The sequence below is a fragment of the Sciurus carolinensis genome, chromosome 3, assembly GCF_902686445.1.
Source record: "Sciurus carolinensis chromosome 3, mSciCar1.2, whole genome shotgun sequence".
In the NCBI taxonomy this organism is placed as follows: Eukaryota; Metazoa; Chordata; class Mammalia; order Rodentia; family Sciuridae; genus Sciurus; species Sciurus carolinensis.
Window position 1 is genome coordinate 20,554,661 of NC_062215.1, and position 27,794 is coordinate 20,582,454.

Genomic DNA, 27,794 nt, shown 5'->3' on the forward strand with positions numbered 1-27,794 from the left:
GTGAAAGTCAGCCTCATCCCTGACCCAGGACCACCATGGCAAGGGAATCATTCCTCTCAGGCCCACTGTTCTGCCCCCACCTCCTCAGTAAAGCCTCTGCATGCTTGGATTTTCTAGTTTCTTTGCACTCAAAATCTTCACACCGATCCTGGACACAGGCTCCTTATCGTACAAAGGAGGAAACAAGCTTCCATAGCCTGATTTACTTGACTGGACCACCAAGAGGTGGCAGAGGTGGGGTCCCTGTGCAGCCCCCACTCCCAGGTTCCCTTGCTATTCTATGGCAGAAGCCATCTCTCTTCCTCTGGGTCCCTAGAGCAACAGTCAGCAGTATAATTCACTTCATTCTGCTTTCAGACCTAGTCAGCCCACAGTGTGATGGCAGATAATGGCTGAGGCATTTCCAGCCACCACTGTTCCTTCCTATTATATGGCCTTCCAGTGTCCTGCACACAGTGGGTCCTTGAAGGACGAAGCAGTGGCCAGGGGCTGGACAGACATACCTCTACTCCCAGGTCTTTCTCTTTCCTTCTCCTAAAAAACTTTCTGGTTTCCAGCTTGGCACAGTGGTGCATGCCTGAAATCCCAGCAACCTGGGAGGCTGAGGCAGGAGGATCAAAAGTTTAAGCCCAGCCTCAGTGAGGCCCTAAGCAACTTATTGAGACCCTGTCTCAAAATTAAAAAGAAAAAAGGGCTGGGATGTAGCTCAGTGGTAAAGTGTCCCTCTTCAATCCCTAGTACCAAATAATAATAATAATAATAATTAATTAATTATAATTTTCTGGGTTCCCTGGAGCTCACCTGCTTCTTCACCTTTCTGAGATTCTTATTAACACCTTTCTTTTCTTCCGTGAGGCTCTTCTGAAAATGGGTGGGAGTGAGGAAGCAAAATGCTGGATTCAAGGTTTGCAAAAGTGAAAGATATATTTTTAATGAGAAACTAGTGACAGAAGGAGGTAGAAGTGACCTGTGGGACCTGTTTCCCATTTTTCTCCCCCCTATCAAAAACACATCTCAGTTTGAAAATGCAGTGAAGAGTCGTGGCCCCTGTGAATACCAGCCTCCTGCCCGTGCCAGTGAGGAAGGCTTCACTCATACTCCTTGCCCCGTTTCCTTGGCATTTTCCGCTCCTTCCACGCTTCCGTCTTCTTCTGCTTCCCCCATCTCTTCCTCTCTTGCGCCTACTTCTGAGGCTGTCTCCTCTGGTCCTTCGGAGGCCTTTCTGCCTGACCCCTCTGAAAGCTCCTGGTCTGATTCCGAAGGTCTCCGGTAAATTTCCCTGGACTCTCTCCTGCCCACTGCCAGCAGTGCCTTGACTTCTCCTAGGGATCTTCTGCCATCTTCTCTGAGGCTTCTTCTGGCTTTTTCTGCTTTCAGTCTCTGAGGAACCTCCTTGAATTCGTCCTCGTCCTCCTCGGTGTCTCTGTGGATCTCAGAGTGCTCTCTTTCCCAGCTCTTCACCACCTTCTCCGATTCGTCGCTGCCTGTTTTCTCTTCCTTCTCCTTTGCCTCGACTGTTTTGTCGTCACTCGGTGCAGCAGGGCCCTCTTCTGAAAAATGGCAGGAAGGAGGAGGGAAGGGAGGTGACAGTTTAGTCATCATCAGGTCTGCGGAGGCCTTTGCTCCTGAGACTGACCGTTGTCACATACTCTTTCCCTGGGTGTTGGTGGCGCCCTTCCCAAAAGGAGGGAAAGGGGACCATCCCTCACCGACCCCACCAGCCCCACTGTGGCAGCATCTGAGGTGCCGTGCAGATTATACCACTCCATCTTGAGACTGCACAGTGTCACTGATTGGAATTTGCAGTCAAAGGACCCAAGATTGACAGAGAGCAGTCACACGATGGCCACTGCACATACACAGTGAGCCAGAATATGAACCTGGGACTGTGGGACCCAAGAGCACATGCTCTCTTCCCTCCCTTTCTTGTAAGAAGTAGCGTAGGTGCTGGGAAACAACAGTAGATTCTTTTCTCTGGTGTCCTCATTCAGCCACATTCTCTTTGTCTCTAGGAAACCAACCTTCCTTCCTTCCTTCCTTCCTTCCTTCCTTCCTTCCAACTGGGGATTGAACCAGGGGTGCTTTACTCCTGAGCTACAACCCAGCCCTTTTTAATTTTTGAGACAGGACCTCACTAAATTGCTTAGGGCATTGCTAAATTGCTGAGGCTGGCCTTGAACTTGCAATTCTCCTCAGCCTCCCAAGTCCCTGGGATTGTAGGCATTCTCCACTGTGCCAGGCTCCTTTGTTAAGAGGGTTCCTGTGGAAATATGAAAAGGCTGCAAGCAGCAGGGTCAGCTAGAGATACTGTTTTATGACCAAAGGGACTCTCACTCCATGTTTTTAACAGTTCCAGAGAAAAGTCACCAATCCCCTCCTGAATCCTTCCTTCTCTTTCTGGAAGTGGCTAGGTTCCAAGTCAGGGAGAGAAGCCCTCTGCCGTCGGAGGTGAAAAGGCGAGCAATGCTGCCACCTGCTGTTCTGAGAAGGAAGTGCCAGGAGTGCCCTTGGCGGCAGGGCCTTCTGGATGAGGACTCCAAAAGACACTTTCCCTAGCACAAGGCGGGCAGAGGGGTAGAGAGGCTGCTTGGAGCATCTGCCATTTCCCATCTGCCACTTCTCTTTTCACATCTACCACTCCTGTGGCTTCTTAGAGCAGCTCCAAGGGTTGACTGAGGGCCTTCAGCTACCACATGGCAGGCGCCAGATAATAGAGCTGTCATATGGCTGAAACCTGCTGCTGCTATGACCAGGAGGACCAGAGGGGACAGAGCCTTGGAGCCTGGAGGGTGGTAGCCAAGAATCTATACTGGATTCTGTCCTCCTGGATCCCCATCCCCACCGTCCACTGCAATATGGCTGAGGTGAGGGGCACACTCCACAGAGGGAAGCAGACGGGCCATCTGTCACCAGAAACAGCGTGGAGCCATGGTAAGCGTGCAGGTTCCAAAGCCAAGCCTGAAAACCACTGTGGATTTTTAACCCCACTGCCTCTGTGTCCTCATCTGTAAAATTAAACTGAATATACTTCTTTGGCAGTGTTTTTGGAGGGACAGTGAGTCAGTGCATACGAAGCCCTTAGAAGAAGGCCTGGCCCAGGGAAGGCCCTGACTCCCTGAATGGACGGAGACCAGCTGCTACTCTTAGCCCAGCTCCTCTGGACTTACCGATCCTCTGCCTCCCCTTCCCTCCCTCCTTCCCGGTGGGCAAGGACAGCCCGGAGGCAGGGAGTCAAAGACCTCTACTCCCTGCAGCCTTCTGAAAAAGAACGCCACCAGGCACAGTTGTTAGGCAAAATAGCCGCCTCTGCACTCCAGTTGGCTGGGGACCCTCTGTCTGAAGGTGCCACCACGTGCAGCAGCCAGAGCACAGCAAAGCGGGCTCTCTGGGGAGCAGACAGGATGGGCGCAGAGCCCCACCCTTGGAGAGCCCAACCCTCTCCCTGTCCTGCCCTAGGGAAAGGCTGTGGCTGCGGAATCAGAAGGCCCTGTGGACAGGGCCACCCTGGCTGGGGGAGCTGCCAGAAAGTGTGGCCAGGACTGTGGGAGAGAAGACAGATGGGGACACTGGAGTTGCCCTTTCCGGGAGTCCCAGAACTCACCTTTGTCTTTGAACGTCTCCTTGTAGTTAGTTTCCCTCAGTTCTTCAATGATGCCCTTGTTGGCTTCATCCAAGGCCTGCGGAGAGCAGAGGAGCCGGTGAACTCTCTGAACCCGTTTGCCACGGTGTCTTTTCCTTTCCCGCCCAAACCCAGGGACCCAAGGCAGGGCTCAGGTGTGACCCGCCACCCCAGGTTTCCTGCTGCGCTTAGGCTAGTTTAAGTGATATGAGAGATGTGTGACCTGGTGAGTTAAATTCATTCCTCCTGGGCTTAACCATGTACCTTTAATTCTACCTTTTTAGCTGAAGCCACTCTTGGCTTTACTCAGTGTCAAAAGACAATCCAAGCCTCTGAGCACTCAGCAAGACGGGCATCGCAGTGGGGACCAAGGGTTGAGGGACGGGCTGCCTTCAGAAGGGGCTTTCAGAACATGTGCAGTTTCCTGAGTTCAAGTTCAGTTTCACAGGGGTCGAGAGCTCAGCCTGTGTGCTTTCTCTCTCTCTTTTTACTTTTGTTTGTTTTTTGGCAGTGTGGAGATGGAGCCCAGGCAGTAAAGCGTGCTAGGCAAGTGCTCTACCACTAGCCACACCCCAGGCCTGTTTTATGGTTTTGTTTTCTGAAATGGAGTTCTCGGAGGTCTCAAGGTCTCCCTATGTTTGTTGCCCCAGTTGCCCTGGAGTTTCTGGGCTCAAATAATCCTCCTGCCTCGGCTTCCTAAGTAGCTGAGACTACAGGCTCATGCCCCTGTGCCCACCCGTGTGCATCTGGAGGGCAGGCTGCCTTCCTCCTCCAGTGGTCCCAGTGGTCTGCCCTGTAAGTTCCCACCCAGAGATGCCCATCCAGGTGGGTGAGGGATCAGGTTCCTGGTCCCACGAGGAGACACTAAGAGCCAAGTGACTCCCTTCAAATTACTGCGTAGCCTTCAAGGTGACCTCAAATCCTCTTGGCTGGGAATACTTCTAGCCTGCCTCCTGGGACACTGGGCTCTCACTCTGAATTCCCCTGGTTCCTCATGGTGTTGGTCATAAACCAGGGTTTGTGCTTTTGGGTTTCTTTCTGTTTTTCTTTTTTTTTTTTTTTCACCCCCTGGTACTAGAGATTGAACCCAGGGTGCTGTACTACTGAACTACATCCTTAGTCTTTTTTATTTTTTATATTGACACAGGGTCTCACTAAGTTGCTTAGGGCCTCACTAAGTTGCTTCGGACCTTGCTAAGTTGCTGAGGTTGGCCTCTAACTTGTGATCCTCCTGCCTCAGCCTCCTGAGTCCCTGGGATTACAGATGTGTGCCAGTGTGCCTGGTTTGTGTTTTTGTTTGGATCTTCCTGCTGACAGTTTCTTGTGAGCCAAGAGTGCAGCAGACACTTTTGGGCTTGGCAACGAACACTGACTACTGCTCATAAATGAATTCTGTGCTGAATTGCCATGCTGTCTGTTTGCAGGGTGGTCACACAGAAGGGAATTAAGGGGGAGGGACCCCACATGTGAACTGTGAAGCACAGGAGCGCACGGCAGAGCTTTAGTGACCTGGGTGCTCTCCCCCAGAGGTCAGAGTTCCAGGCAGGATGTGTATGACAGCTGTCCCCTCAACAGAAGGTCAACAGAAGGTCCACACCCTGGGGTGTGTGGAAACAGGGGACAGCCTGGGACCCGTGGGGCCCGTTGGGAGTGATTTCTTGCCAATAGCAAAACTGGCCTAACTGGCCTCTCAAAAGACCCAGTAGGTCAGGTCGCTCCTGTCGTCCCTGCCTTTCCAGTCCAGGCTGGCAGGCTGACCCCACCCCGTGCCATCGTGACCCCCACAGCCCCCGAGTCCAGGCCGGGGCTCCTCTGCTTACCTCAGGCTCTCGCTGCCCCAGCCTCCCACGTCCTCGGTGTTCACGCCGTTCTTGGCCTGACCTGCCCCTACCTTCCAGAGCCTGCCACGAGGCCCTGCTCCAACCAGAAGCATTCTCAGGGTGTCACTTAGGCCCCTGCCCCTTTCCCCAAGGTCCTGCTCTTCTCCATCTGCTCTCTGAAGCTGTCCCTGTGTGGCCTCCAGTCATGCACCCTGCCAGCTCTCAACCCGGGGGCGTGTTCCCTACGGGTAGGGCCCCCATTTAATTCACTCCAGCAGATGCGTTCTGGGGTCAGCCACATGCTGAGTGGCTCTGGAATTTTGATGTAGGAACGGCTTGGGGACAGCGGTCTAGTGGACAGCAGGAGATGGCTGGTCAGGGGATTCCAGTGGGGTAGCAAGTGGATGAACAGAGGCTGTGTTTCTACCTCAAGTGCCTTTGGGAGCAGGTGGCTCGAAAAACCCCCAGGTTTCCCCCGGCTTCACTTCTGGTCTCTGCCTCCTAACACTTATAGTCTAGAGATTTTGGCAACAAGGGGAATGTTCTAGATCTGTACAAAGTGGCATCCGTGAGCCATATGTGGCCACTGAGCACTTGAAATATGGCTAGTGTGAATGAGAAACTGAATTTTTCTTTCTTTCTTTTTTTTTGGTGGTGTTGGGGATTGAGCCCAGGGTCTTATGCATGTGAGGCAAGCACTCTACCAACTGAGCTGTCTCCCCAGGCCTGAATTTCACACTTTCCTTACTCTAACTCTAACCTAAGTGGCTGCATGTGGCTAGGAGCCACCTCATGAGTAGGTCGAGGCAAGCCTAATATATAGACTTTCACGGGACATTGAGGGCTGGGGAAAAGAGATGTCACCTCACCCAGACCAAGAAGTCAGAGAAGGCCCCTTGAAAGAAGGGACATCTAGGCTGAAACCTAAGGCTGAGTGGACGCTAGTCAAGTGAAGGGGAGTTTAGAACATTTCAGGCAAAGATAAGAGCATCTGCTAAGAAAAGGGAAAAGTGGGAAGCGGGCTTTGGCTGGAGCTGGAACACAGGGGTGGGGAGGGGATGGCCAGCCTGGACAACCGGAGAGGCACAGGGTCGGGGAGGCCACCAAAGGCCTTTCTGCCCCCTCAGACGAAAGCCAGAAACCTTCTCCCAGAGGCACCAGGAACCAACAGAGGGTTGAAACAAGGGAAGGAGGAATTCACACTATATTCCTTGTTGTCTCTTGGACGAGGGAGCATTTTTCAAACTGCAAATCCAAAAATCAGTTTAGTAGGCCTCGGGCAGCATTAAATAAAATAAAATGGAAATCCAGAGATGAGGGCACGTGCCTCCAGTTTCGGCCACTCAGGAGACTGAGGCAGAAGGATTGCCTGAGTGCGGGACGTCCATGCAAGGCCGTGACCCAGAGCACCCCCGCATTCTCACAGTACTAGGGATTGGACCCAGAGCCTCCCACGTGCTGAGGGTTAGACATGTGCTCTACCACTGAGCCACATCCCCTGCCCTTTGTCTTTTTTATTTTGAGACAGGGTCTTGCTGTGTTGCTGAGGCTGGCCTTGAACTTGTGATCCTCCTGCCTCAGCCTTTTGAGTAGCTGGGATTGGAGGCATGTGCCACTGTGCCCAGCTTGCTCCTGTATCTTAAAAAAAAAAATAGAAGACAATACGAAATATCGGAGTGTATAGTACACGGCAGAGGTAAAAACGTTCTTTCTGCAAAACTTTTTCTGTTTTTTCTGTTTCAAATAAAATGATGCATACTGGGTTGCTATGGAAATGGCCCGTGGTAGCCAACACTGCAAAGCCATCAGCCTGCCCAGCAAGTGCTCTACAGTCCGTGGATAGCAAGCAGCTACGAGCAGCCAGCTGAGAAGGCTGAGGGGAGCCAGGGGCCCACACGCCCAGCCCCGCTGCCCACTCCCAGGGCCCAGCTGGGTGACGAAGGCTCACGCTGATGATGGCCTGCTGTGCCTCGTTGTTATGGACCAGCTTCGCTCTCTCCAGGGCCTTCTCAAAATTGTTCACGGCTGACTCGAAGTCTCGCAGCTTCACTGGAAAGCAAGGGGAGGCACAGCACAGGGAGACTGTGACACTGTGTGTCCAAGAGGGAGGCTCTGGCCTGCCTGGCCACACCCAGGGCCTGAGAAGCCTGAGTCAGCTAGATGGAGTCAGTCCTGGGCCATGGGCTTCACCACTGAGCTGCCCAGCCCCGTTCCTTCCATCACATACCCGTCCCATCTCACCCACAAGAACTGGAAGGGACAGGCCTGAGCCTTAGACTCTAGCCCTTCAAAGGGGTCAGTGAGGGAAGGGGTTTCCAGGTAGGGGCCAATGCACACATCATGTGTCTCCAGGGTGGGGGATACAACCCTATCTTGTTCCATCTTTAGGTTGTTCTGGAAGAGGAGATCCATACTTTTAAAATGGTCAAGTTTTTCAGAAACACTGCAGAAACCAACTGGGTGCAGTGGCACATGCCTGTATCCCAGCTACTTAGGACAGACAAGGCAGGAAGATCACAAGTTCCAGGTCAGCCTCGGCAACTTAGTGAGACCTTGTCTCAAAATTAGAAATAAAAATGGCTGGGAATGTAGCTGAGGGGTAGAGCACCGCTGGGTTCAACACCCCGTACGGGAAACAGAACAGCAAACACTACCAACTACACCACCAAACCAAATACTGAGGGTTGGATGTGACCCGCGGGGCAGCTGCCGGAACCTCAGCTCCAAGCCCCGTGCAGTCAACTCAGAGAGCAAGGGGCTCGTCCAAGCTCACCCAGCCAGTTCGTGCTGGAGTAGGGTCAGTGACTGACTGTGCCCCTGAGAACTTCAGTTCAGGGAGGAAGGAAAAGTGCTCACCAGCCAGTCAGCGTCCAAGTCTCCACACTGAGAAGGCTGGGCAGCTTTTTTTTTCCCCACTACTGGGAATGGAACCTAGGGTCACTTTACTATTGAGCTACACCCTCAGCCTATTTTTTTTTTTAATTTGAGACAGGGTCTCACTAAGTTGCTGAGGCTGGCTTTGAACTTGCCATCCTCCTGCCTCAGCCTCCTGAGTAGCGAGGATTATAGACAGACGTTGCTGCTTTCTTTTGAAACTGTGCACACCCAAGATTCACCCTTTCCCAAGTATTGCTTTGGGATCCATGGGGGAAAGAGAACCTTGTGTTCATAAGTCAATTTTTTAAAAGGAAGATCCAAATGTAATTCTGAAAATATGCAGAGTCATAGTAAGTGAGGTCAAATATACATTTTTTTTTCAAATACACATTTGAAATGGAGAATCAGTATTCATTCAGAGACAGTGGTGCATACCTGTAATCCCAGCTACTCTGGGGCTGGGGTTATAGCTCAGTTGGTAGAGTATTTGCCTCGCAAGCACAAGGCCCTGGGTTCAATCCCCAGTACCACGGAAAAAAAAAAAAGACCAGCTACTCTGGAGGCTGAGGCAGGAGGATTGTAAGGGTGAGGCCAGCCTGGACAATTCAGTGGAACCATGTCTCAAAATAAAAACTGAGGGAGCTGGGGAGATAGCTCAGTCGATAGAGTGCTTGCCTTGTAAGCACAAGGCCCTGGGTTCGATCTCCAGCACCCCAAAAAATAAAAATAAAATAAATAAATAAAAATAAATAAATAAAAACTGAAAAGGGTTATGGATGTGGCTCAGTGGTAGAGGTTTCCTGGGTTCAATCTCCAGTGTCATAAATTCACCAGGTTGTAATTTTTAGTACATTTATAGAGTTGTGCAATGGTTACAATGATCCAGTTTAAGAACATTTCCATTACTCTGAAGTCTCCTTCAAGGGAGCAGGGGCAATCTGCTGAATCTCTGAGAGCCTCAGTTTCTCCATCTCTAAAATGAGGAGAGGTACCTATACCATAATGATTCAAGAAGAATGCTTGTATAAAAGGTACCTAGTCAGAGTCAATACGTGGGCACTGTTACCATGGTTTGGATATGGTTTAAATGTCCCCCACAAAAAAATTAATGTGTTAGGAGCCCAGTCCCTTGAGTTAGGAGCCCAAACCTTGAGTTTGGCCTCCCCCAGTCTTGTGTTTTCCTATTTGTCAATGTGACTGCTTACTCCTATACATGCTTCTGCCACTGCAATATGGCATGAAGTGATACAGTCAAATAAGAAGCCCTCATCAGAGCCCAGTCAATGCCAGTGCTAGGACCTCAAATCTTCAAAACTCTGAGCTAATATAAACCTCTTTTCTTTATAGAGTAGCCTGTCTTGGGTAATTCGTTGCAGTAACACAGAACTGTCTAAAACTTTGAGGATGGCATGATGCTATGTTGGGCTACAGCTCCTTGCTCTTGGGGTGCCCCAAGCCCTAATCAAACTTTGCTTACAATAAGCCAGCCCAAGGGTGGCAGCAGGGCCTGGAGGCTCAAAAAGGTAGAGTATTCATCTCCGAGCCTGTACCTTGTGCCTGTGCCACGAGAACGCTGGCGTTCAGCTGCCACTCAATGTCCCCTTCTTCCTCGGCGCACTGTTGAGACTTCTCACCATAATTCTGAGCCTGCCAGGCCTGGTCCAACTCCAGGTAACAGCGGCCAATCTCATGGAACAACCAGGTCTTCTCCAGGGTGGTTTTGGCTAGAGGAATCTTCTCTTCCCACCTGGTAACACGAAAAACCAGGGTCAGCTTCTTTCCTTCAAATTCTGCTATCAGTCACATAATTTAAAAAAAAAATTAATTAAAAAAAAAAAAGAATGAGTTTTATTCTACCTCCTGGTAAGAAGTCTTTTTTTTAATCTATTTTTTAAATTATTTTATTTTTATTTTTACAGACTACATTTTGATTCATCGTACACTTTTTTGTTTTTATGGTTGTATGAAATGTAGATTCACACCATTCACGTAATCATACATAACACTCATTCTTAACCTTCAGTCCAGGTGTGGAACTAATAAGCATTAACATATTTCAAAATTGCTAAAATATTTTGGTACTGTCAATGAGATCAAATTTGGCATAACCCTTAAAAATGGTGTTTAAAAGTAGCATGTGATGCACGAAACTAAACTCAAAATGGATTAAGGATCTCGGAATCAGACCAGAGACCTTGCATCTTATAGAAGAAAAAGTAGGTCCAGAGCTTCAACATGTTGGCTTAGGACCAGACTTCCTCAACAGGACTCCCATAGTACAAGAAATAAAAGCAAGAATTAATAACTGGGATAGATTCAAACTAAAAAGTTTTCTCTCAGCAAAGGAAACTATCAGCAATGCAAAGAAAGAGCCTACAGAGTGGGAGAAAATCTTTGCCAATCATACTTCAGATAGAGCACTAATCTCCAGAATCTATAAAGAACTCAAAAAACTCTACACCAAGAATGCAAGTAATCCAATCGACAAATGGGCTAAGGAAATGAATAGACACTTCACAGAAGAAGATCTACAAGCAATCAACAAACATATGGAAAAATGTTCAACATCTCTAGTAATAAGAGAAATGCAAATCAAAACCACCCTAAGATTCCATCTCACCCCAATTAGAATGGCGATTATCAAGAATACAAGCAACAACAGGTGTTGGCGAGGATGTGGGGAGAAAGGTACACTCATACATTGCTGGTGGGGCTGCAAATTAGTGCAGCCACTCTGGAAAGCAGTATGGAAACTCCTTAGAAAACTTGGAATGGAACCACCATTTGACCCAGCTATCCCACTCCTCGGCCTATACCCAAAGGACTTAAAATCAGCATATTACAGAGATACAGCCACATCAATGTTCATAGCTGCTCAGTTCACAATAGCCAGATTGTGGAACCAACCTAGATGTCCTTCAATTGATGAATGGATAAAGAAAATGTGGTATATATATACAATGGAATATTACTCAGCCATAAAGAATGATAAAATTATGGCATTTGCAGGCAAATGGATGAAACTGGAGAATATCATGCTAAGTGAGATAAGCCAATCTCAAAAAACCAAAGGAGGAATGATATCGCTAATAAGTGGATGATGACACATAATGGGGGGTGGGAGGGGTTAGTGTTGGGGTTGGAGTTGGGTTTAGGGAGGGGGGCAGGAATGGAGGAAGGAAGGACTGTACAGAGGGAGGGGAGGGGTGGGAGCGGTGGGGGTAAGGGAAAAAATGGCAGAATGAATCAAACAACATTACCCTATGTAAATTTATGATTACACAAATGGTATGCCTTTACGCCATGTACAGACAGAGAAACAACATGTATCCCATTTGTTTACAATAAAAAAAAAAGACTACATAAAAAAAAAAACTCATTGCTTTGCCCATGAAAACTCTCACTTTTCTTCTATCTATCTTTCTTTCTACCTAGAAAGATGAACCCAAAATAAATAGATAAATAAAAAGAAAGGTATCAATGATAAAAAATAAATAAATAAATAAATAAATAAATAAAAGTAGCATGTGAGCTAAGCACACACATGTAATCGCAGCAAGTCAGGAAGATTACAAGCTCAGGTCCAGCCTCAGCAACTTAGCAAAGACCATGTCTCAAAATAAAAAAGCAAGATCCTGTCTCAAAATAATAAAAAATAAATAAAAATAAAAAGGGCTGGGGATGCAACTCAGGGGTAAAGCACCATAGGTTCAATCTCCATACCAATAAATAAACAAAAAATAAAGATAGCACTCGAAATAACATCAATAATGTTTAAGAATATCAAGAGAAAAATCAGCACAGAAAAAACACTGTAATGAAAACCAAAAATATCAGGTACTGGTCTTCTGGTGGTGGTTCTGACTAATTTTTTTCTTCTACTTTTCTCTATTTTCCAAATTAATATTTAATAATAGCACCCATTACTATAAAATAGTTTACTACGACAAGATATTAATGGGTGGGTAAACCCTGATCCTCCACTTTCAGCAACAGACACCAGGGCCATCAGGAAACTGAATCGTGTGGAGAGAAGGTAACTGGTAAACAAGCCTTTGGATCAAGCAACTGGGGCCTGAAGGCCTATTTCTCTCCAGGAAGGGTGAGTGAGCCCAGAAGGCCTGTTCTTCCAGGCTCCCTAGGACTAACCACCAGCCCCTGCCCCAGAAACTAACTAGCCCCAGGGCTGGACATCAAAGTCTGGCAGTCAGGCCACCTGGAGAGTTCAGACACTGCTCTCAGTGAGTCCACATGACCACACAGTCACAGAACAGCCTCAGAGGAAATCTACAGTGTCACTTTGTCCATCACTTTCTGAACTCGCCCAAGGTAAGAATCACCTGGAGTATTGTTAAAAAAGAATTGCTGGGGCCAGGCATGGTGATGGACACCACAACTCAGGAAGTTGAGACGCTGTCTCAAAATAAATACATAAACAAATTAATTAATTAATTAATTAATAAAAAGGCTGAGGATGTGACTCAGTGGTAAAGTGCCCCTGGGTTCAATTCCCAGTCAAAAAAAAAAAAAAAAAAAAAAAATTCTTAGCCTCAACCCTGACTTACAGAATGAGAATTTTCAGCAGAAAAGCCAAGCCAAGCAACCCTCAAATTTTTTGGTACTGGGGATTGAACTTTACTAATCCTCAGCTCTTTCTAATTTTTGAGACAGAGTCTCACTAAATCTCTAAGGCTGGCCTTGAATTTGTGATCCTCCTGCCTCAGCCTCTTGGGCCACTTGGATTACAGGTGTGCACCACCGTGCCCAGTGCCCAATCTTAGGCCTAACAAGTACTCCAGGTGATTCTGATCAATAGGAAACCGTGAGAAGACGCTGATTCTATTCCATAAATTCTATGAATTTAATCGAGGAGGCTCAGAGCTTTAATAGTGGCTCAATGGTAGATAGAGTACCTGCTTTGTAAGTGCAAAGCTGTGGCTTTGATCCCCAGTGCCAGAGGGAGTGGCTTGCCAATAGTCACCTAGCTGAGCCAGGAACCAAGCCCAAGTCTTCTGATGTCTCCTTGCCTCGTATTCTGGCCCTAGGCTAGAATCCCAGTGTGAGGGCAGGAAGTCCCAGCCCTGGTGTGGGGACAGGGCAGTCTTTGGTCACTCACGTGTCAATGGCTTGCTGGAATTTCCCAACTCTGGCAAAAACCCTGCCAATGTTGTCAAGAGCTCTTGATTTTGCATCAGGAAGGTCACTGTGAGGAAGAAGCAAAACAAGCTGTTCACAAGAAATCAGCTGTGATAGGCACTGCAAAAATAGAAAAAAAGGCAAAAACAGGGCCATGGCCTCGGGGACTCAGGGTTCCAGTTGGAGGGGTGATGCCCAGGCTGGCAAGGCTGTGGTACCTGGCTCTCTCATGCCCTGGGACCCAGAGTCCATTATCAGCATCTTCCTGGAGGCTAATCAATCAATAGCTTTCAAAGATTCCCTCTGATCCAGCAATTTCCCCTCTAGGAATTTACTTCAAGAAAATAATGTGAACGGTCATTACAGTGAAGATTATTTTGAACAATCTAAATGTTATCCGTGCTCTAACAATGGCAATTTTTACTGATGAAAAAAAGTCCATGATGTATTTAGTTCAAAAGTCAGATTACAATTGTGTTTAAAAAAAAAAAAAAAAAAAGAAAGAAAATCGCCATTGCTTGAAGCATTTGCTCTGAGGGTGCAGCAGGGAACGGGATGCAAATGCAGCTCTATAAGGCAGAAAAGGCAAGGAAACCCGACTGTCCCCTCCAGCCTCCGCAGGGAACACAGCACTGTGACTGTGACCCAGTGACATTGATTTAACCCACAGAACTATAGAATAAGGTGTGCTGTTTTAAGTCAGTAGGGGGAAAAAAGTGGACTCTTTCTCTGGTACGGGTAGTTGAACTCAGGGGCATTTTACCACTGAGCTGTATCCTGAGTCCAGAAGAAAGCAGACGTGAACAAGGAGACCAAAAAGCAGAATGGCCATTGCGCAGTTACTTCCACAGGGAAGACTGGAACAGGAACAAGGAGACAGAGCACTAGAGAAAAAACTGATTGATTGACTTCAGGTTATCTTTTTTGTATAAGGATCAGCAAAGAGAACTTCATTATCTTATCAGTTGAAACTGGCCAGTTATCTCTGTAACCCTGATTTATATATATATATATATATATATATATATATATATATATTTTTTTTTTTTTTTTTTTTTTTTTTTTTTTGGCAGGGGTGGGGGGTAGGGGTAGTGGTGCTGGGGATTGAACCCAGGGCCTCGTGCATGCGAGGCAAGCACTCTACCAACTGAGCTATATCCCCAGCCCCCTGCCCCCATATCTTGTTGCTGTTGTTACTTGTTTTGTTTTCTGAGACAGGGTCTTGCTAAATTGCCCAGTCTGGCCTCAAACTCAAGATCCTCTTGTCTCAGCCTCCTGAGTCACTGGGATTACAGACCTGTGCCACCTACCAGGTTTATAATCCTGATTTCTCATAAGGTCAGATAAACAGCTTAATTTCAGCTTGGTGACTTGGAACTTTGGCAGGATTCCATTTTGATTTTTTTTAGACCTTTATTTTATTTATTTATTTTTATGTGGTGCCGAGGATTGAACCCAGTGCCTCACATGTGCTAGGTGGGCACTCTACCACTGAGCCACAACCCCAGCCCCCATTTTGATTTTTAACACCCCCAACAAATGAAATAATAACCCTCTCCCTCAATCTCAGACCCTCTCCAACCTGCGAAGCCATTGAAAGAATGTGCCTGGGAACCAAGTGTGGTCGTAGAGGGCAGTGCTTGGGAAAGGAACTGAGGCAGGGGGATCACTTGAGCCCAGGAGTTTGAGGACAGCCTGGGCAACACAGTGAGAGCCCCTCTCCGGGTGGGGAAGGGAAAGGTGACCCTCTGTGTGTGTATTATCTTTTGTGATGCTGGGGATCGAACCTAGGGCCTTGGGCACACTAGGCAAGCACTCTCCCACAGAGCTTCACCCCCAGCCCCTTTTTGTATTTTATTAGAGACAGGATGTTGCTGAGTTGCTTCGGGGCCTCTCTAAGTTGCTGAGGCTGGTTTTGAACCTTCGGTCCTCCTGCCTCAGCTTCCCTAGCCACTGGGATTATAGGCATATGCCACTGTGAATAGTTATCATTCTTTTTCTTAAACACAGAAATAATTGCCTTTGCTTTCAAAATCCAGTGTATGTGTATAAACACCTAAGCATGTAGGTAAATATAAGAAAAGGGGCTTGAAGGACACTTTCTAATGAGACCCAGGGAAGTAAGCAGGAGCGGTGGGTGGGGGACTTTCAAGCTTTACTCTCAGTACCACAGTTGCCAGTCAAGCCAACATGGTCATGCTTGTGTACAAAGCGCTCCCTCCTGGGCCTCAGCAGCTGCAGGCTGATCCAGCTCCTCAGCCTGGCATTGGGTCTCTCACGCTCCATGGGTCCTGGCTCACAGCCCAGCCATGCTATGTGTGGTTCCCCAAATCGCCATCCCACTGCATCCCTCTGCCTTGGGTGCCCTTCTCCTTCCCAGTGTCCACTTTGCTGCCCTACCTGTCTTCTCTGGGGTTCCCCCACTACAGTCCCCTCTCCCGCCTGCCCCTCTCCTTGGGTCCTCAGCCACATTTGGCATCCCGTGCTCCCATAGCACCTCTGGTTGGGCTCCCCTTCCAGAGTGAGCCCTGTGTCATGGTATGATGCACAAACACGCTGAAATATATGAATTCATTCATAATATTCATATGTAATGAGAACTAGTAGCTATGAGAAGGCAAGCAATCAAATCTGTAAGTATCAGAGGCATGGGTGAGAGCCGGTCACTCATTCTAATCACTTGTAAGACCAGCGCTTCTGGGTGAGGCCTGTTCCTGGATGTTAAAAGCAGGAGCACTGTTAAGCCTCTGTTTACTTAGGCACTTATCTCTCCCTCATTTCTCTCTCTTCTTAATTTTTTTAGTTGTAGATGGACACAATACCTTTATTTTATTTATTTTTTATGTGGTGCTGAGGATTGAACCCACTGCCTCACGCGTACTAGGCAAGAGCTCTACCACTGAGCCAGAACGCCAGCCCCCTGAAGGCTCTCCTGAAGCAGGCCACCTGTGTAAGTGCTGAAGAATGATTGAGAGGCAGTTTAGTAAATAGAGTGCTGGAGAAAGGGAAGCCACTCCTATTTAGGGCCCGGCTGCTGTAAAGCACAAGGCCAGTAACCCCGTGATGCTACAAGACCTGACAGATCTCTGTCTTGGCCAGGACAGGACACAAGATGCCCAGACCACAAGAAAGCCAGGTTAAGAGAGGCCGGGGCAAGCCGGGCTCAGTGGTGCACACCTGTAATCGCAGTGACTGGGGAGACTGAGGCAGGAGGATGGTGAGTTCAAGCAACTTAGCAAGACCTTGTCTCAAAATAAAACATAAAAAGGGCTGGGGATGTGGCTCAGTGGTTCACCCCTAGGTTTAATCCCCGGTATCAAAAAGAGACGGGGGGCTGGGGCAGCAGGGCAAGATAAGTTAAGAATGGTCACCAGCAGCGCTGAGCAACGTGCTGATATTCTGGTATTTCATACCAACCACAGGATTTGTCTTTCACAAAAAGCCCAGGTCAGAGGAAACAGTGGGAAGGGTCTGGACTGAGTTGTGGAAGGGAAACACAGAAGGCACAGACAAGACATGGTGGCCAGGGTGTGAACCGCAAGGGAGGGAGGTACGGGGCAGCCTCCTGGGCTTCTGGCCTTAGGGAGCAAGTGGCTCGTGGGTTAGGGAACCTCAGAGTAGGAAGTTAGGAAAAAGAAAATGGGTTCTTATCTGACCACGCTAGTTTGGGACATCCAAAGGGAAACTGCCTTGGAGTCAGTTGGGCATGAAAGTCTTGGCTTGGCCAAGTCGGGCAAGAAGTAAAGACCTGAGTCGCTAGTGCATGGTAGATGGTGGGATCTTATTTAACCTTCGCAATCCCTGTCAGTTGGCATTATCACACCTTCATGAGTAATGAGGAAACCGAGGAGATGGGCAGCTTAAGATCCACACAGATTTGTGTGGCAAAGGCAGGAATCAAAGACACATCCTCTACCCTTCCGGAATGCCAGTACATGCTACTCCTGCTCAGCACCGTGGAGACAGGTAAGAAATGAACTGGGGCCTACAATCTCAGCTACTCAGAGGCTGGCAGGAGGATGGCAATTTTAAGGCCAGCCAGGGTAACATAGTGACATCCTGTCTCAAATCTATAAAAAGGATTGGGGAGGTAGCTCAGTGGTAGAGCACTGACCAAGGTACTCATGGTCTCAGGTTCAATCTCTAGTACTGCAGGAAAAAGAAAGGGGAGAGGGAGGGAGGGAAGGAGAGAGGGACTGAGAAGGGATACTATGTGGGGCGTGGCTAAGAGTAGAGGGCTGCAGGCAGGACATTCAGGGAGATTTGAGCCCCCTGGAGGGTTGTTCTAGGAGGGCAGTGCAGGAGTGCCTTTGGAGAGAGCCTGGGGGGCCAATTACAGGCATTGAGGGCCCACTTACTGCCTGTCATCAGGGAAGGAGCACTGATAGACAAAGGCAGACCTTTGGAGATTTGTGGGAGCAGCAGCAGCCATGACAGAGAGCTGAGTGAAAATGGGGTTCTGGGAGACCATGAGGTTCCCAGAAGTGTGTAGAAAGTAGGGACTGAACAGGGAAGAGTCAAGAATGACTCCAAAGGCTAGAACTAGGATGCTCACAAAGGGATGGTCCCTGCCACCAAGCCCTCAGCTTCATTTCTGGGAGAGTTCATAGTATTATTTTCAGTGCCAGGTCCTCTTCCAAGGTTTTGCTTTGTTTTGCAGCGCTGGGATGGAACCCAGGCCCTTGCACATGTGAGGCAAGTGCCCTGCCACTAAGCCACACCCCAGCCCTACTGGCCCAAGTTTTTGACGTGTGCCTACATTTCATCCTCCCTTCCACCCTAGGGTAGGGGCTATCATTTTGCCCATTTAAGGGCCCACAGTTAGGTGGCGCAGATGCCAAAGCCAGGGCTCCCTGACAGCCGCACCATGGCTTACAGGACCCCCTTGGTCCCACCCCTGCCCCCATCCTCCAGCCTCTTCTTGGCCCCTCCCTTGCCTGGCAATACTCTGTGCCTTCCAGCCGTAAGCTTCCTCCTGCCTCAGGCCTTCCTACAGGCTGCATGAGTTCCCAATGCCCAGGCAAGTCCTCCTGGGAGGTAGTTCTCAAAGCACTGGATCTAGTGCTTTTCCTTTATGACACTTATCACAACTGCAATTAAGTAGCTGTGTGACTTTTTGTTTGACATCTGCAGGGAACGACCCCAGACATGACCCTTCTGTCAGTCACTGCTGTGTCCCCAAGGTTGAGCAGCACTGGGTATGTCTGAGCCCTAATGTGAGCTTGTTGAGATGAGATGAGAATAAAATGACCTGTAAAAGGCAGACTGCTGGGAGCTTTGGCATTAATTATTATTATTTTTATTATTGTTCTGTGGTACTGGGGATGGAACCTCGGGGCACTCTATCACTGAGTAACATCCCCAGACCTATTTATTTATTTATTTATTCACTTTCTGATACAGGGTTTCACTGAGTTGCCCAGGCTGGCCTCAGACTTGTGATTTTCCTGCCTCAGCCTCTTGCCACTGGGGTTCCAGGCTTGAGCCACCAAGCCTGGCCCTAGCTCTTTGGAATTTTGAATCATTATATTCTTCTTGGTGAGAAAGGCAAACAGTCTAGGTTTGGCCCCCTCCACCCTTTGTCCTGGGCAGGTGGCAACTACCTCTGTGGGAATCGACCTCAGGCGTGCAGGGCAAAAAACAGGAGCTAAGCCACCAGCAACACTACCAAAGGCTGAAACGGAGTCCCAGACCCACTCCCTGGTAGGCCCAAGGGCCACGGCCACCTGGAAGGCACTCACTATTCCTTGGCGATCTCCAGGTCCTTTCTGTGGCTCTGCAGGGCTGCGGCCATCTGCCCCAGTTCAATCTGGGCGTTCCCTATGCAGCTGTACAAGTTCCCAAGCAGTTCGTCCTTGTTGGGCACCTCCTCTTTGTTCCATTCCAACACCTTCTTCAGCACTTTCTCAGCTTTTTGAAGACTCCCTTCGGCACTGCCACTGGTCAGCACTGGGAAGAGAAGCGGGTGACATGGAGGAAAGGGCAGTCTCCTCATGGCTGATGGGTGACTCCTCCCCCCAGACAGTGTCCACCGTCCACAGGTCAGTGGAGCCTGGGGCTCAGGCTGCTCTGGTGCTCCCGCCTCACCGGGCAAGGGAGCAGAGGCACCTGTCCCGCCCCTCTGAGAGTATACCCACACATGTCAATGTCCTCCAGGCTCTTGAGGATGTAACGGGCCGTCTGTGAGGGACGGCGTTTGCGGTCACGCAGCCACCTCTCTTGCATCAGCTTGCGGTCACGCTCCCTGGCATAGATTGGCTTCTGCTGCCTCCAGAAGTCACTGCGAGTGTCCAGGTAGTTGATGCCTGTCATGATGAGGTCCTCCACAGTCAAGCCGCCCTTGATGGTGCCTTTGATGAGGTCTGTGGGGCAGAGGTGTAAGGTAACATCAGAGGGAACAAGTGACTGAGGGGATGGCCTCACCGAGGCTTGGGGCCCTGCTGGGGGGCCCTCTGTAAGGAGCTCTGCCGGCAGCTGCAGGGACAGTGAAGAAAGAGAGAGCGTGTGGTGACAATGGATCTAGCTAGGCCAGGATGAGCTCAGAGTTCCCCTTTTCAGGCACTCCCTTCATATAAAAACCGCATGGCAAGATGCAGGGAGCTAGCAGAAGGGGTGGCTGGCAGGTGGACCACTCTCTAAGGAGCCCCAGTCCTCAGAGATCCCTGCTTTCAAGATGTATCCTCAGAGAAGAAAGTGTCTAGGACCCCTAAAGTTCAGGAAATAATGCCTAGAGTTAATAAATAGGATCTCTGCACAGCAAAGAAAGCAATTAGGAATGTGAAGACAGAACCCACAGAATGGCTGCTGAGGCTGACTTTGAACTCAAAATCCTCCTGCCTCAGCCTCCCTAGTCGCTGGGTATACAGGCATGTGCCACTGCACCTGGCTTGTTAGCTACTCTTCTGACAGAGGCTTAATGTCTAGAATATAGAAAGAACTCAAAAATACTTAACACCAAAAAACCCAAATAACCCAATTAAAAAATGGGCAAATGAATTAAACAGACACTTCTCAAAAGAAGAAATACAAATGGCCAACAAAAATATGAAAAAAAGGTTCAACATCATTACCAAATCACAATGACACTGAGATTTCATCTCAACCCAGTCAGAATGGCAGCCATCAAGAATACGAACAATAAAGCTGGGTGCGTGCCTGTAATCCCAGTGGCTCAGGAGGCTGAGGCAGGAGGGTTGTGAGTTCAAAGCCAGCCTCAGCAACTTAGCAAGACCCTAAGCAACTTAGCAAGACCCTGTCTCAAAATAAAAAATAAAAAGGACTGGGGATGTGGCTCAGTGGTTAAGCACCCCTGGGTTTAATCCCTGGTACAAAATTAATAATAATAATAATAATAAGAGTAATAGTAATAATAAATGCTGGAGAGAATATAAAGAAAAAGAAACACTTTTACATTGTTGGTGCACTGTAAATTAATATAATAACTATGGAAATCAGTTCCTCAAAAGACTAGGCATGGAACCACCACATGACCTAGCTATACCACTCCTTGGTATTTACCCTAAAGAATTAAAGTCATCCAGTGCAGACCATAAAGCCCATCAGGTATGGTGCCTGCCTCTCATGCTGGAGATGCAGGTTCGAGTCCCCAGCACTCTGGGATTGTGGAAATAAATACAAGAATTAAAGTCATCATATTATAGTGACACATGCATGCCCAAGTTTATAGCAGCACAATTCAGAACAGCCAAATTATGGAACCAGCTTAGCTGTAAGACGAATGGATAAAGAAAATGTGGTATATATACACAACAGAGTTCTACTCAGTCAAAAAGAAAAATGAAATTATGTCTTTTGCAGGGAAATGAATGGAACTTGAGATCATCCATTTATTATGCATGCTTGCTCCTCACCTGGTCAGGGACCAGAGTTTGGCAAAATAAGCCAAATTCAGAAGGTCCAGGGTCATATGTTTTCTCTCATATGAGGAAGCTAGAGAGGAAAAAGGAAAAGAAAGGTAGAGGGACAGGGATCTCATGACAATCAAAGGAAGATCAGTAGAGGAAAGGGACAAGGGGTTGGGAAGTGGGGAGGGAGTGGGGAAGTGCTCTGGAGTGGTATTGGCCAAATTATATCGCTACCTTGCGTGCATATACAAATACGTAAAAAAATCCCATCATTATGTACAATAATAATGCACCAATAAAAAAATGTGGAAAGTCGGTGGGGGGAGTGTCTAAGTGCACACCCTGGCCAAGGTTGCCAGTGCCCAGTGATTCCCCAGGTGCCAAGTGTGCCAGTGCATGCTGGGAGGTGGAGTGGTTTGCCTATGTCCTGCCCACTGCTCAAACAGAGGTTAGAGCAGGTTGCAACACTGCAGGGCCACTTGGGGTAATGCTCAGGCCACCCCTTTCTTCCACAGCAGGTCCTCTGGAGTACAGGAGGCCTTCAGGCCCATTACCCAGGAGATGTGCCAGCCATGAGGCCATCTGTGCATCAAAGCTCTACAGGGAACCCTGTGGGGAATCCCTGCAGATGACCTTGGGAAGCCAGTTCTGGAGAAAAGGCATTTGCTTCAAGGGCGACCCTGCTCAGGCTTATTAGCTAATGCCAATATTCCCATCCCCAAGTTTCTGTGAGACATGCATTTCAAGGTTCTGTCCTATGTCCTGTCATTGACAGCACAGTGTCGGGAGAGAGCGTTGATTGGGTTCTGGTGTTGGCTCTGCCTCTAACTTGCTGTCACCTTAGACAAGTTACTCCCCGTTTGGTAAATTCTATTTCCTTATCAATGAAAGGAGGGATTGGATGAGGTGATGTTTCAGAACACTGCAGTACTGATGTGCTCAGATTTGAGCACCCATCCACCAGATTCCTTTGCCCATTGTACAGACTGAAGACCCAGGGATGGCCCTTCAGGGACTATGGTGGTTGTTATGATTTGGATCTGGAGTGTCCCTCAAAGGCTCATGTGTTGAAGGTTTAGTCCATAGCCAAGGGTGCTCTTAGGAGTTGGTGGAACCTTTAAGAGGTAGGGCCTAATGAAAGGAAGTTAGGTCTCTGGGGCTGTGCCCTTGAAAGGGATATTCAGACCCTGTCCCCTTCCTCTCTCTTTGCTTCCCAGTTGTCATGAGGGGGGCAGCTTTGTTCCACCATGCATTCCCTACCTTGATATTCTGCTTCACTACAGGCCCCAAAACAATGAACCTGATCATGAACTTAAACCTCTGAAACCATGAGCCAGACTAAACCTTATCTCCTTATAAGTTGATTGTCTCAGGTATTTTGTCACAGCAACAGAAAGTTGACTAATATAATAGTAAAGGATCCCAAATCTCTACTGTTATCTCCTGGGATAGCATTGTGCACTGGCTCTGAAAGTGGACTTCCTGGATCCAAACATGAGTCATGTCATTGCCCATCTATGTGTGACCTCGGTTTCCTTATCTGTAAAATGAGAATACTAGTAAAAACCCATCTACAGGTACATGTCAGTTAATATTATACAACAGTCTCTGTTTCTGGTTCAAGCATTAAGCATCCACCCCAGATTTCCTTTGTCTCAGGTCCCCATTGCCAAGAAAGGGTCTGAAACCTTCATCCAGTAGGAGCTTCTCCAAATACTCCTTGTCCACGTAGAGCTCCCCCAACAATTGGCGGATAGTCTTCTCGCTCTTGAGTGAGCCCCTCCGCTTGGATTCTCTCTTGACGTTGTGTGAGAGTTGCTTAATAGGATGAGGCTTCTGCTGGGCCTTCATACTCTGTAAAAATGGAGTGACACTCATCAGTCTCAGCAAGGAACACAGACCCCAGCCATGGCCTCAGAGTCTATGATTCCCTATTCCTCCTCCAGGACCTCTAGGTGGGTTGAGGACCATGAAATATGCCTGATGGGGCAATGGCTAGCCGCACAGGACCCCTCCCTCTAGAGTTGGGGCAGAATCCCATGATGGGCAGGAGTTAATCATTCCCAGGCAAGAGTGCCACTAGACACAGGCACACATGGCCTCAGAACCAGGAACCTTACCTCAGCCTGCTTGCTTAAGAAGGACAGGTCCCCTTTGTTCTCCAGCTTAATGGAAGAAGGACCTGTAAGGACAGAAGCTGGAGCTCAGGTTGGCCAAGTCTTTCAGGCATGACCTATTACATATTTTATTTGGAAATGGCTGCATTTGGCAGGGGGATAGTGGAGGCTGTGGCAGAGCAGGCCCCGCGCCAATGTGGCAAGCAAACAGTGCAGGATGTTTGGTACAACAGTACCAAACACCCCTTGCTAGCCCAAGGCCACAACAGCCAGATTTCCAAATAAAGGGTGACCATGAGCACAGGGGAGTCTGTTCTGTGTCGTTTCCACACTCTGCTACCCGTAGTGGCAAGTTCTCACTTACCTCCCTCCTCCTCTTGCTACTGAACTGATGAGTGAGAAACAGTCCTTGGTACATATGTGTTGAGGGAGGAAGCCAGGGCCTTGGGAAGGCTGGACTCAGGACCTGGCTTTATCCTATGACTCCAGGCTAAAGACAGGCCTACTTCACAACAATCCTTCTAAGGTGGCTTTGAAGAAAACAAGATACTGTAGTACTCAACACAGTGGATCAGGAGCTGGTTCTCCCAGAAGGCAGTTTCTTTCTTCCTTTCTTCTTTTTTTTTTTAGGAATGTTAACTACTATGCCACACCCCCCAGATCTTTTAAATATTTTATTTAAAGACAGGGTCTTGCTAAGTTGCTTAGGGCCTCGCTAAGTTGCTTAGGGCCTTGCTAAGTTGCTGAGACTGGCTTTGAACTCATGATCCTCTTGCCTCAGTCTCCTGAGCCACTGGGATTATAGCCCAGTGGACAGTTTCTAATACCTGACAACATCAACAATAGCTGAATCCAAGTATGAGACTCCCAGGAAGCCTGGTGCTGGTTGCCCATCTACCAAACCTCAGCCCTTCCGCTAAACCTAGGGATTCTGGGAGCCTTCTTAGACAAGGGCAGAGGCCCTGTGCTCACTCACTTCCCACTGAGTTGTTGATGGCTTCCTGGGCTTTCTGAATTCCAACTTTGAATTCCCGATCAGGTCGCAATTTGTAGCCTCGATGATAGAATACCAAGGCAAACTCAAAGTCTCCCATGGTGTACAGTGTCTCCGCCTTTTGCAAAATTCCCTGGAAGGAGAGAAACTCAAATCAAGGTGAACAGACAAGGCCTTACAGGACTCAGATATGGCAGAACAGAAGCGTACTGGGTTGAGGGTCAAGGTTGGAATAGAGAGGGCAGGCACGTGACCTGTGAAGAGAACATGGCATCAAATGCCAAGCAGTCTGGCTGATTCTTCAACTACTGGTAACCACAGGCTGCTGCAGAAAATGGCAGTAGTGAAAGCAAGATAGAGTTGTCCCACCTAGCTAGTCACCTTGCAGAAAGTCGGGTCGCTCTGGAGGGAAGCCTCAGCATCCTTCAGGGATTTCTCCAAGTCTCCCATCTTCAGGTAGCACTTAGAGCGGGCAACCAGGCAGTTCTTGTCTCCATTCTGAAGGTGAAGAGCCTGAGAAGGGAACCAGTGAGATTGGCAGGCACCAGGAAGAGCAAGGTAGCAGCTCGACCTGGGAAGTGCAGCCCTAACCTCCTACAGAGTTTCAAGGAGAGTCTTCAGGTCAGCAGCCAGGCCTCTGTGCCTTAACACTGATCTTTGCTCAGTCAACTTGAGCACATTGACCTGTATGTGGATTATCTTGAAGAGAGTTGAATCACAGCTATTGTGGAAGCCACTGGTTGAGATATGGGAAGATGCTACTCTGTGGAGGTATTTTCTGCCAAAGCTCAAAATCCCTCTAGTCCGCTCTGGTGAAAAAAAACACATGATTTTTTGTGCATGCCAAATTCAATCACAAACCTGAAATAACTGCATAACACTCTCAAAATAAATTTCAAAGGTGAAGACAAACAAAATAGATTTTAGGACAATCTGCAACTTGGGTTATCCATTCCACTAGCCTTTTTTTTTTTGCCCCAGGGATTGAACCCAGGGGTAGTTTACCACTCAGCCACATCTCCAGGTCTTTTTATTTTTATTTATTTATTTATTTATTTATTTATTTATTTATTTATTTGTGGTGCTGGGGATTGAACCCAAGGCCTTGTGTGTGCGAGGCAAGCACACTACCAACTGAGTTATATCTCCAGCCCTCTTTTTATTTTTTTTGGCCTTGCTAAATTGCTGAGGCTACACTCAAACTTGAGATCCTCCTGTCTGAGTCTCTTGAGTCACTGGGATTGCAGGCATGTGCTACTATGCTGGAATACTAGCCTTTTCTTCTTTCTTTCTTTTTCTTCTCCCTGGTGGTACCGGGGGTGGAATCTAGGGGTTTGCACATGCTACCACTGAGCTACATAATTTAATTTTAGGTACTGGGTATTGAATCCAGGGCTGCTTTGCCACTGAGCTACATCCCCAGCGCTTTTTATTCTTTATTTTCAGACAGGGTCTCATGAATTGCTTTGGGCATCCCTAAATTGCTGAGATTGGCCTCGAACTTCCAATCCTCCTGCCTCAGACTTCTAAATCTCTGGGGTAACAGGCATGTATCACCATCTCTGGCTTTTTAAATTTTGAGACAGGGTCTCCCTAAATTGCCTGGGCTGGCCTCAAACCCATGCATGATGCTCATGCCTCAGACTCCTGAGTAGCTGAGATTATAGGTGCACACCACCATACCTGGCTCAATCCTTTTCTTTCAATGTAACTAACTGAGAATCGTTGCTATTTCAGGGGATTAAGATGAAAATGTCAGGAAAACTGAAATTGTGACTGGGTCTCCTAAAGTGGGGGTGGGCATTGGTTCCGCTTCTCATGTCCTATCTTCTTCTGTTTGAGATCATTACCATAGTCTGTGCTGTACTGTCCTTCCTGGGACATCAGACTGTATCCACCCCTTTCTAAGATCTTTCTACTTTTCTAAGAAGAGGAAGTAACTACTGTCTTTCTTGGAATGAGACCACTTCTCATGCAAGGCTACCTTCCCTTGGGGCCATCTTTTCTTTTTGCCTGGGCTTCTCCAGGATGGGATGCAGTCCAGCAAGAGGAAAACGGGTGGGGGTAGGGTTCCCAAACTCAATTGTTCACCCATCATTTCTGGTTCTAGGGTGTGGTTGGTGGTTAAAAGGGACAAAAGACTTTAGGTAGCAATTGAGAAGCTTGACTTCAGGAGAAGTCTTGGAATGGGTTTGTGGGCTATCATTTGGAATAAGGAGCGGGGCATGGGCTGAAGGTGCAGTTCAGTGGTCGAGTGCTTGCCAGGCATGCTTGAGGTCTTGGATTCCATCCCCAGCACTGTGGGGTGGGGAGTGGAGAAGTAGGCTAATAGCGTTAGGAAGATCTTACAGAGCCAGGGGTGGAAAGGGCTGGGGATGTGGCTCAGTGGTTAAGTGCCTCTGGGTTAAATTCCTGGTACAAAAAAACCCAAAAACCAAAAAAACCCTTACAGTTGACTCGTGCCAATGTACTACCTGGTGGATAGGGTCTCAGTATCCTCAGTATCAGTAGGAGTCTGAGTGCCTAGCTTTGGAGCCTTATTCTCTTACTCTGCCAGTTCAGTAACCTTAAACATGTTGCTCAACTTCTTTATCAGTTTCCTAATGTATAAATGAAGTAACAATAGCACCTGCACCTCCCTCATCCGGCATGTGTTGTGCTTGGCAGTGAGTCTGGTATCCTGAAACAGCATCCAATCTCCTTAGGATGTGGTGGTGTGATTTTTACCAAGGTTACTGTAATAATGCTGATTATTTTACTTTTTATGAGCATCTGTGCGCCGGACACTTCGGAGCTTCTACATGCATCTCCCAACCAAACTCGGGCCAATGATGGGAAATCGGGACTGCTCTATGAAAGGTCAGTTAATCACAAGACATTTAAGTAAAAGTAAAGGGAGAGGTCACTGGTAGTGCAGAGAATGAAGAACGCAAGTGGAAACTGGGAGAAAATGACCAAGCACCGGGCCTAACTATGATAGGGGTGCATCAGTCAGGAATCAGTATTAGACATAACAGTGTCCTCCACGCAACATCTGGACCTCAGCGGTACCGGTAATTGAAAGTGGTTAAGGATGATGGATAGGTTCAGAGAGCAACTCACGTTGCTGAAGCTCTGCGCGGCTTTAGAGAATTCCCCGCGTAGGTAGAGCCGCTCGCCCTCTGCCATGTAAGAGGGAAAGGTACTTCGCAAGGTCTCAGTTTCAGATTCCAACATGGTGACCGCCTTTGGAGACGCTGAAGCGGAGAGAGGGAGGAGAAGAAGCTGCAGAACTTCTGCCTAGCTTGTATAAGATTCGTCTCTTAGCAACCGAGAGACAGAGACTGACTTCCGGTCCCGCCCCTGACTCCGGCGGAGTCCGGATCC

At 48.2% G+C, this 27,794-nt stretch overlaps 1 protein-coding gene and 1 non-coding gene across 3 annotated transcripts; both read right to left on the minus strand.

The window, feature by feature from the left end:
- Positions 1-900: 900 nt before the first annotated feature.
- Odad4 (outer dynein arm docking complex subunit 4) lies at positions 901-27,726 on the minus strand. Of its 2 annotated transcripts, XM_047543337.1 has the most exons (12): positions 27,531-27,726; positions 24,810-24,941; positions 24,411-24,561; positions 23,438-23,499; positions 23,006-23,171; positions 19,590-19,814; positions 19,194-19,401; positions 13,433-13,519; positions 9,867-10,063; positions 7,388-7,488; positions 3,602-3,677; positions 901-1,550 (listed from the first exon to the last, which is right to left on the minus strand). In XM_047543337.1, the coding sequence occupies exons 1-12, from the start codon at positions 27,642-27,644 to the stop codon at positions 1,093-1,095; spliced, it is 1,977 nt and encodes a 658-aa protein (XP_047399293.1). In that variant the 5' UTR covers positions 27,645-27,726; the 3' UTR covers positions 901-1,092. The 2 variants fall into 2 exon arrangements, with proteins under 2 accessions (XP_047399293.1, XP_047399294.1); XM_047543338.1 differs by lacking the exon at positions 27,531-27,726 and having other exon boundaries at positions 24,798-24,928.
- On the minus strand, positions 14,536-14,614 carry Trnaa-cgc (transfer RNA alanine (anticodon CGC)). The gene has a single exon. It is a non-coding gene; the product is annotated as a tRNA-Ala (tRNA).
- Positions 27,727-27,794: the final 68 nt, after the last annotated feature.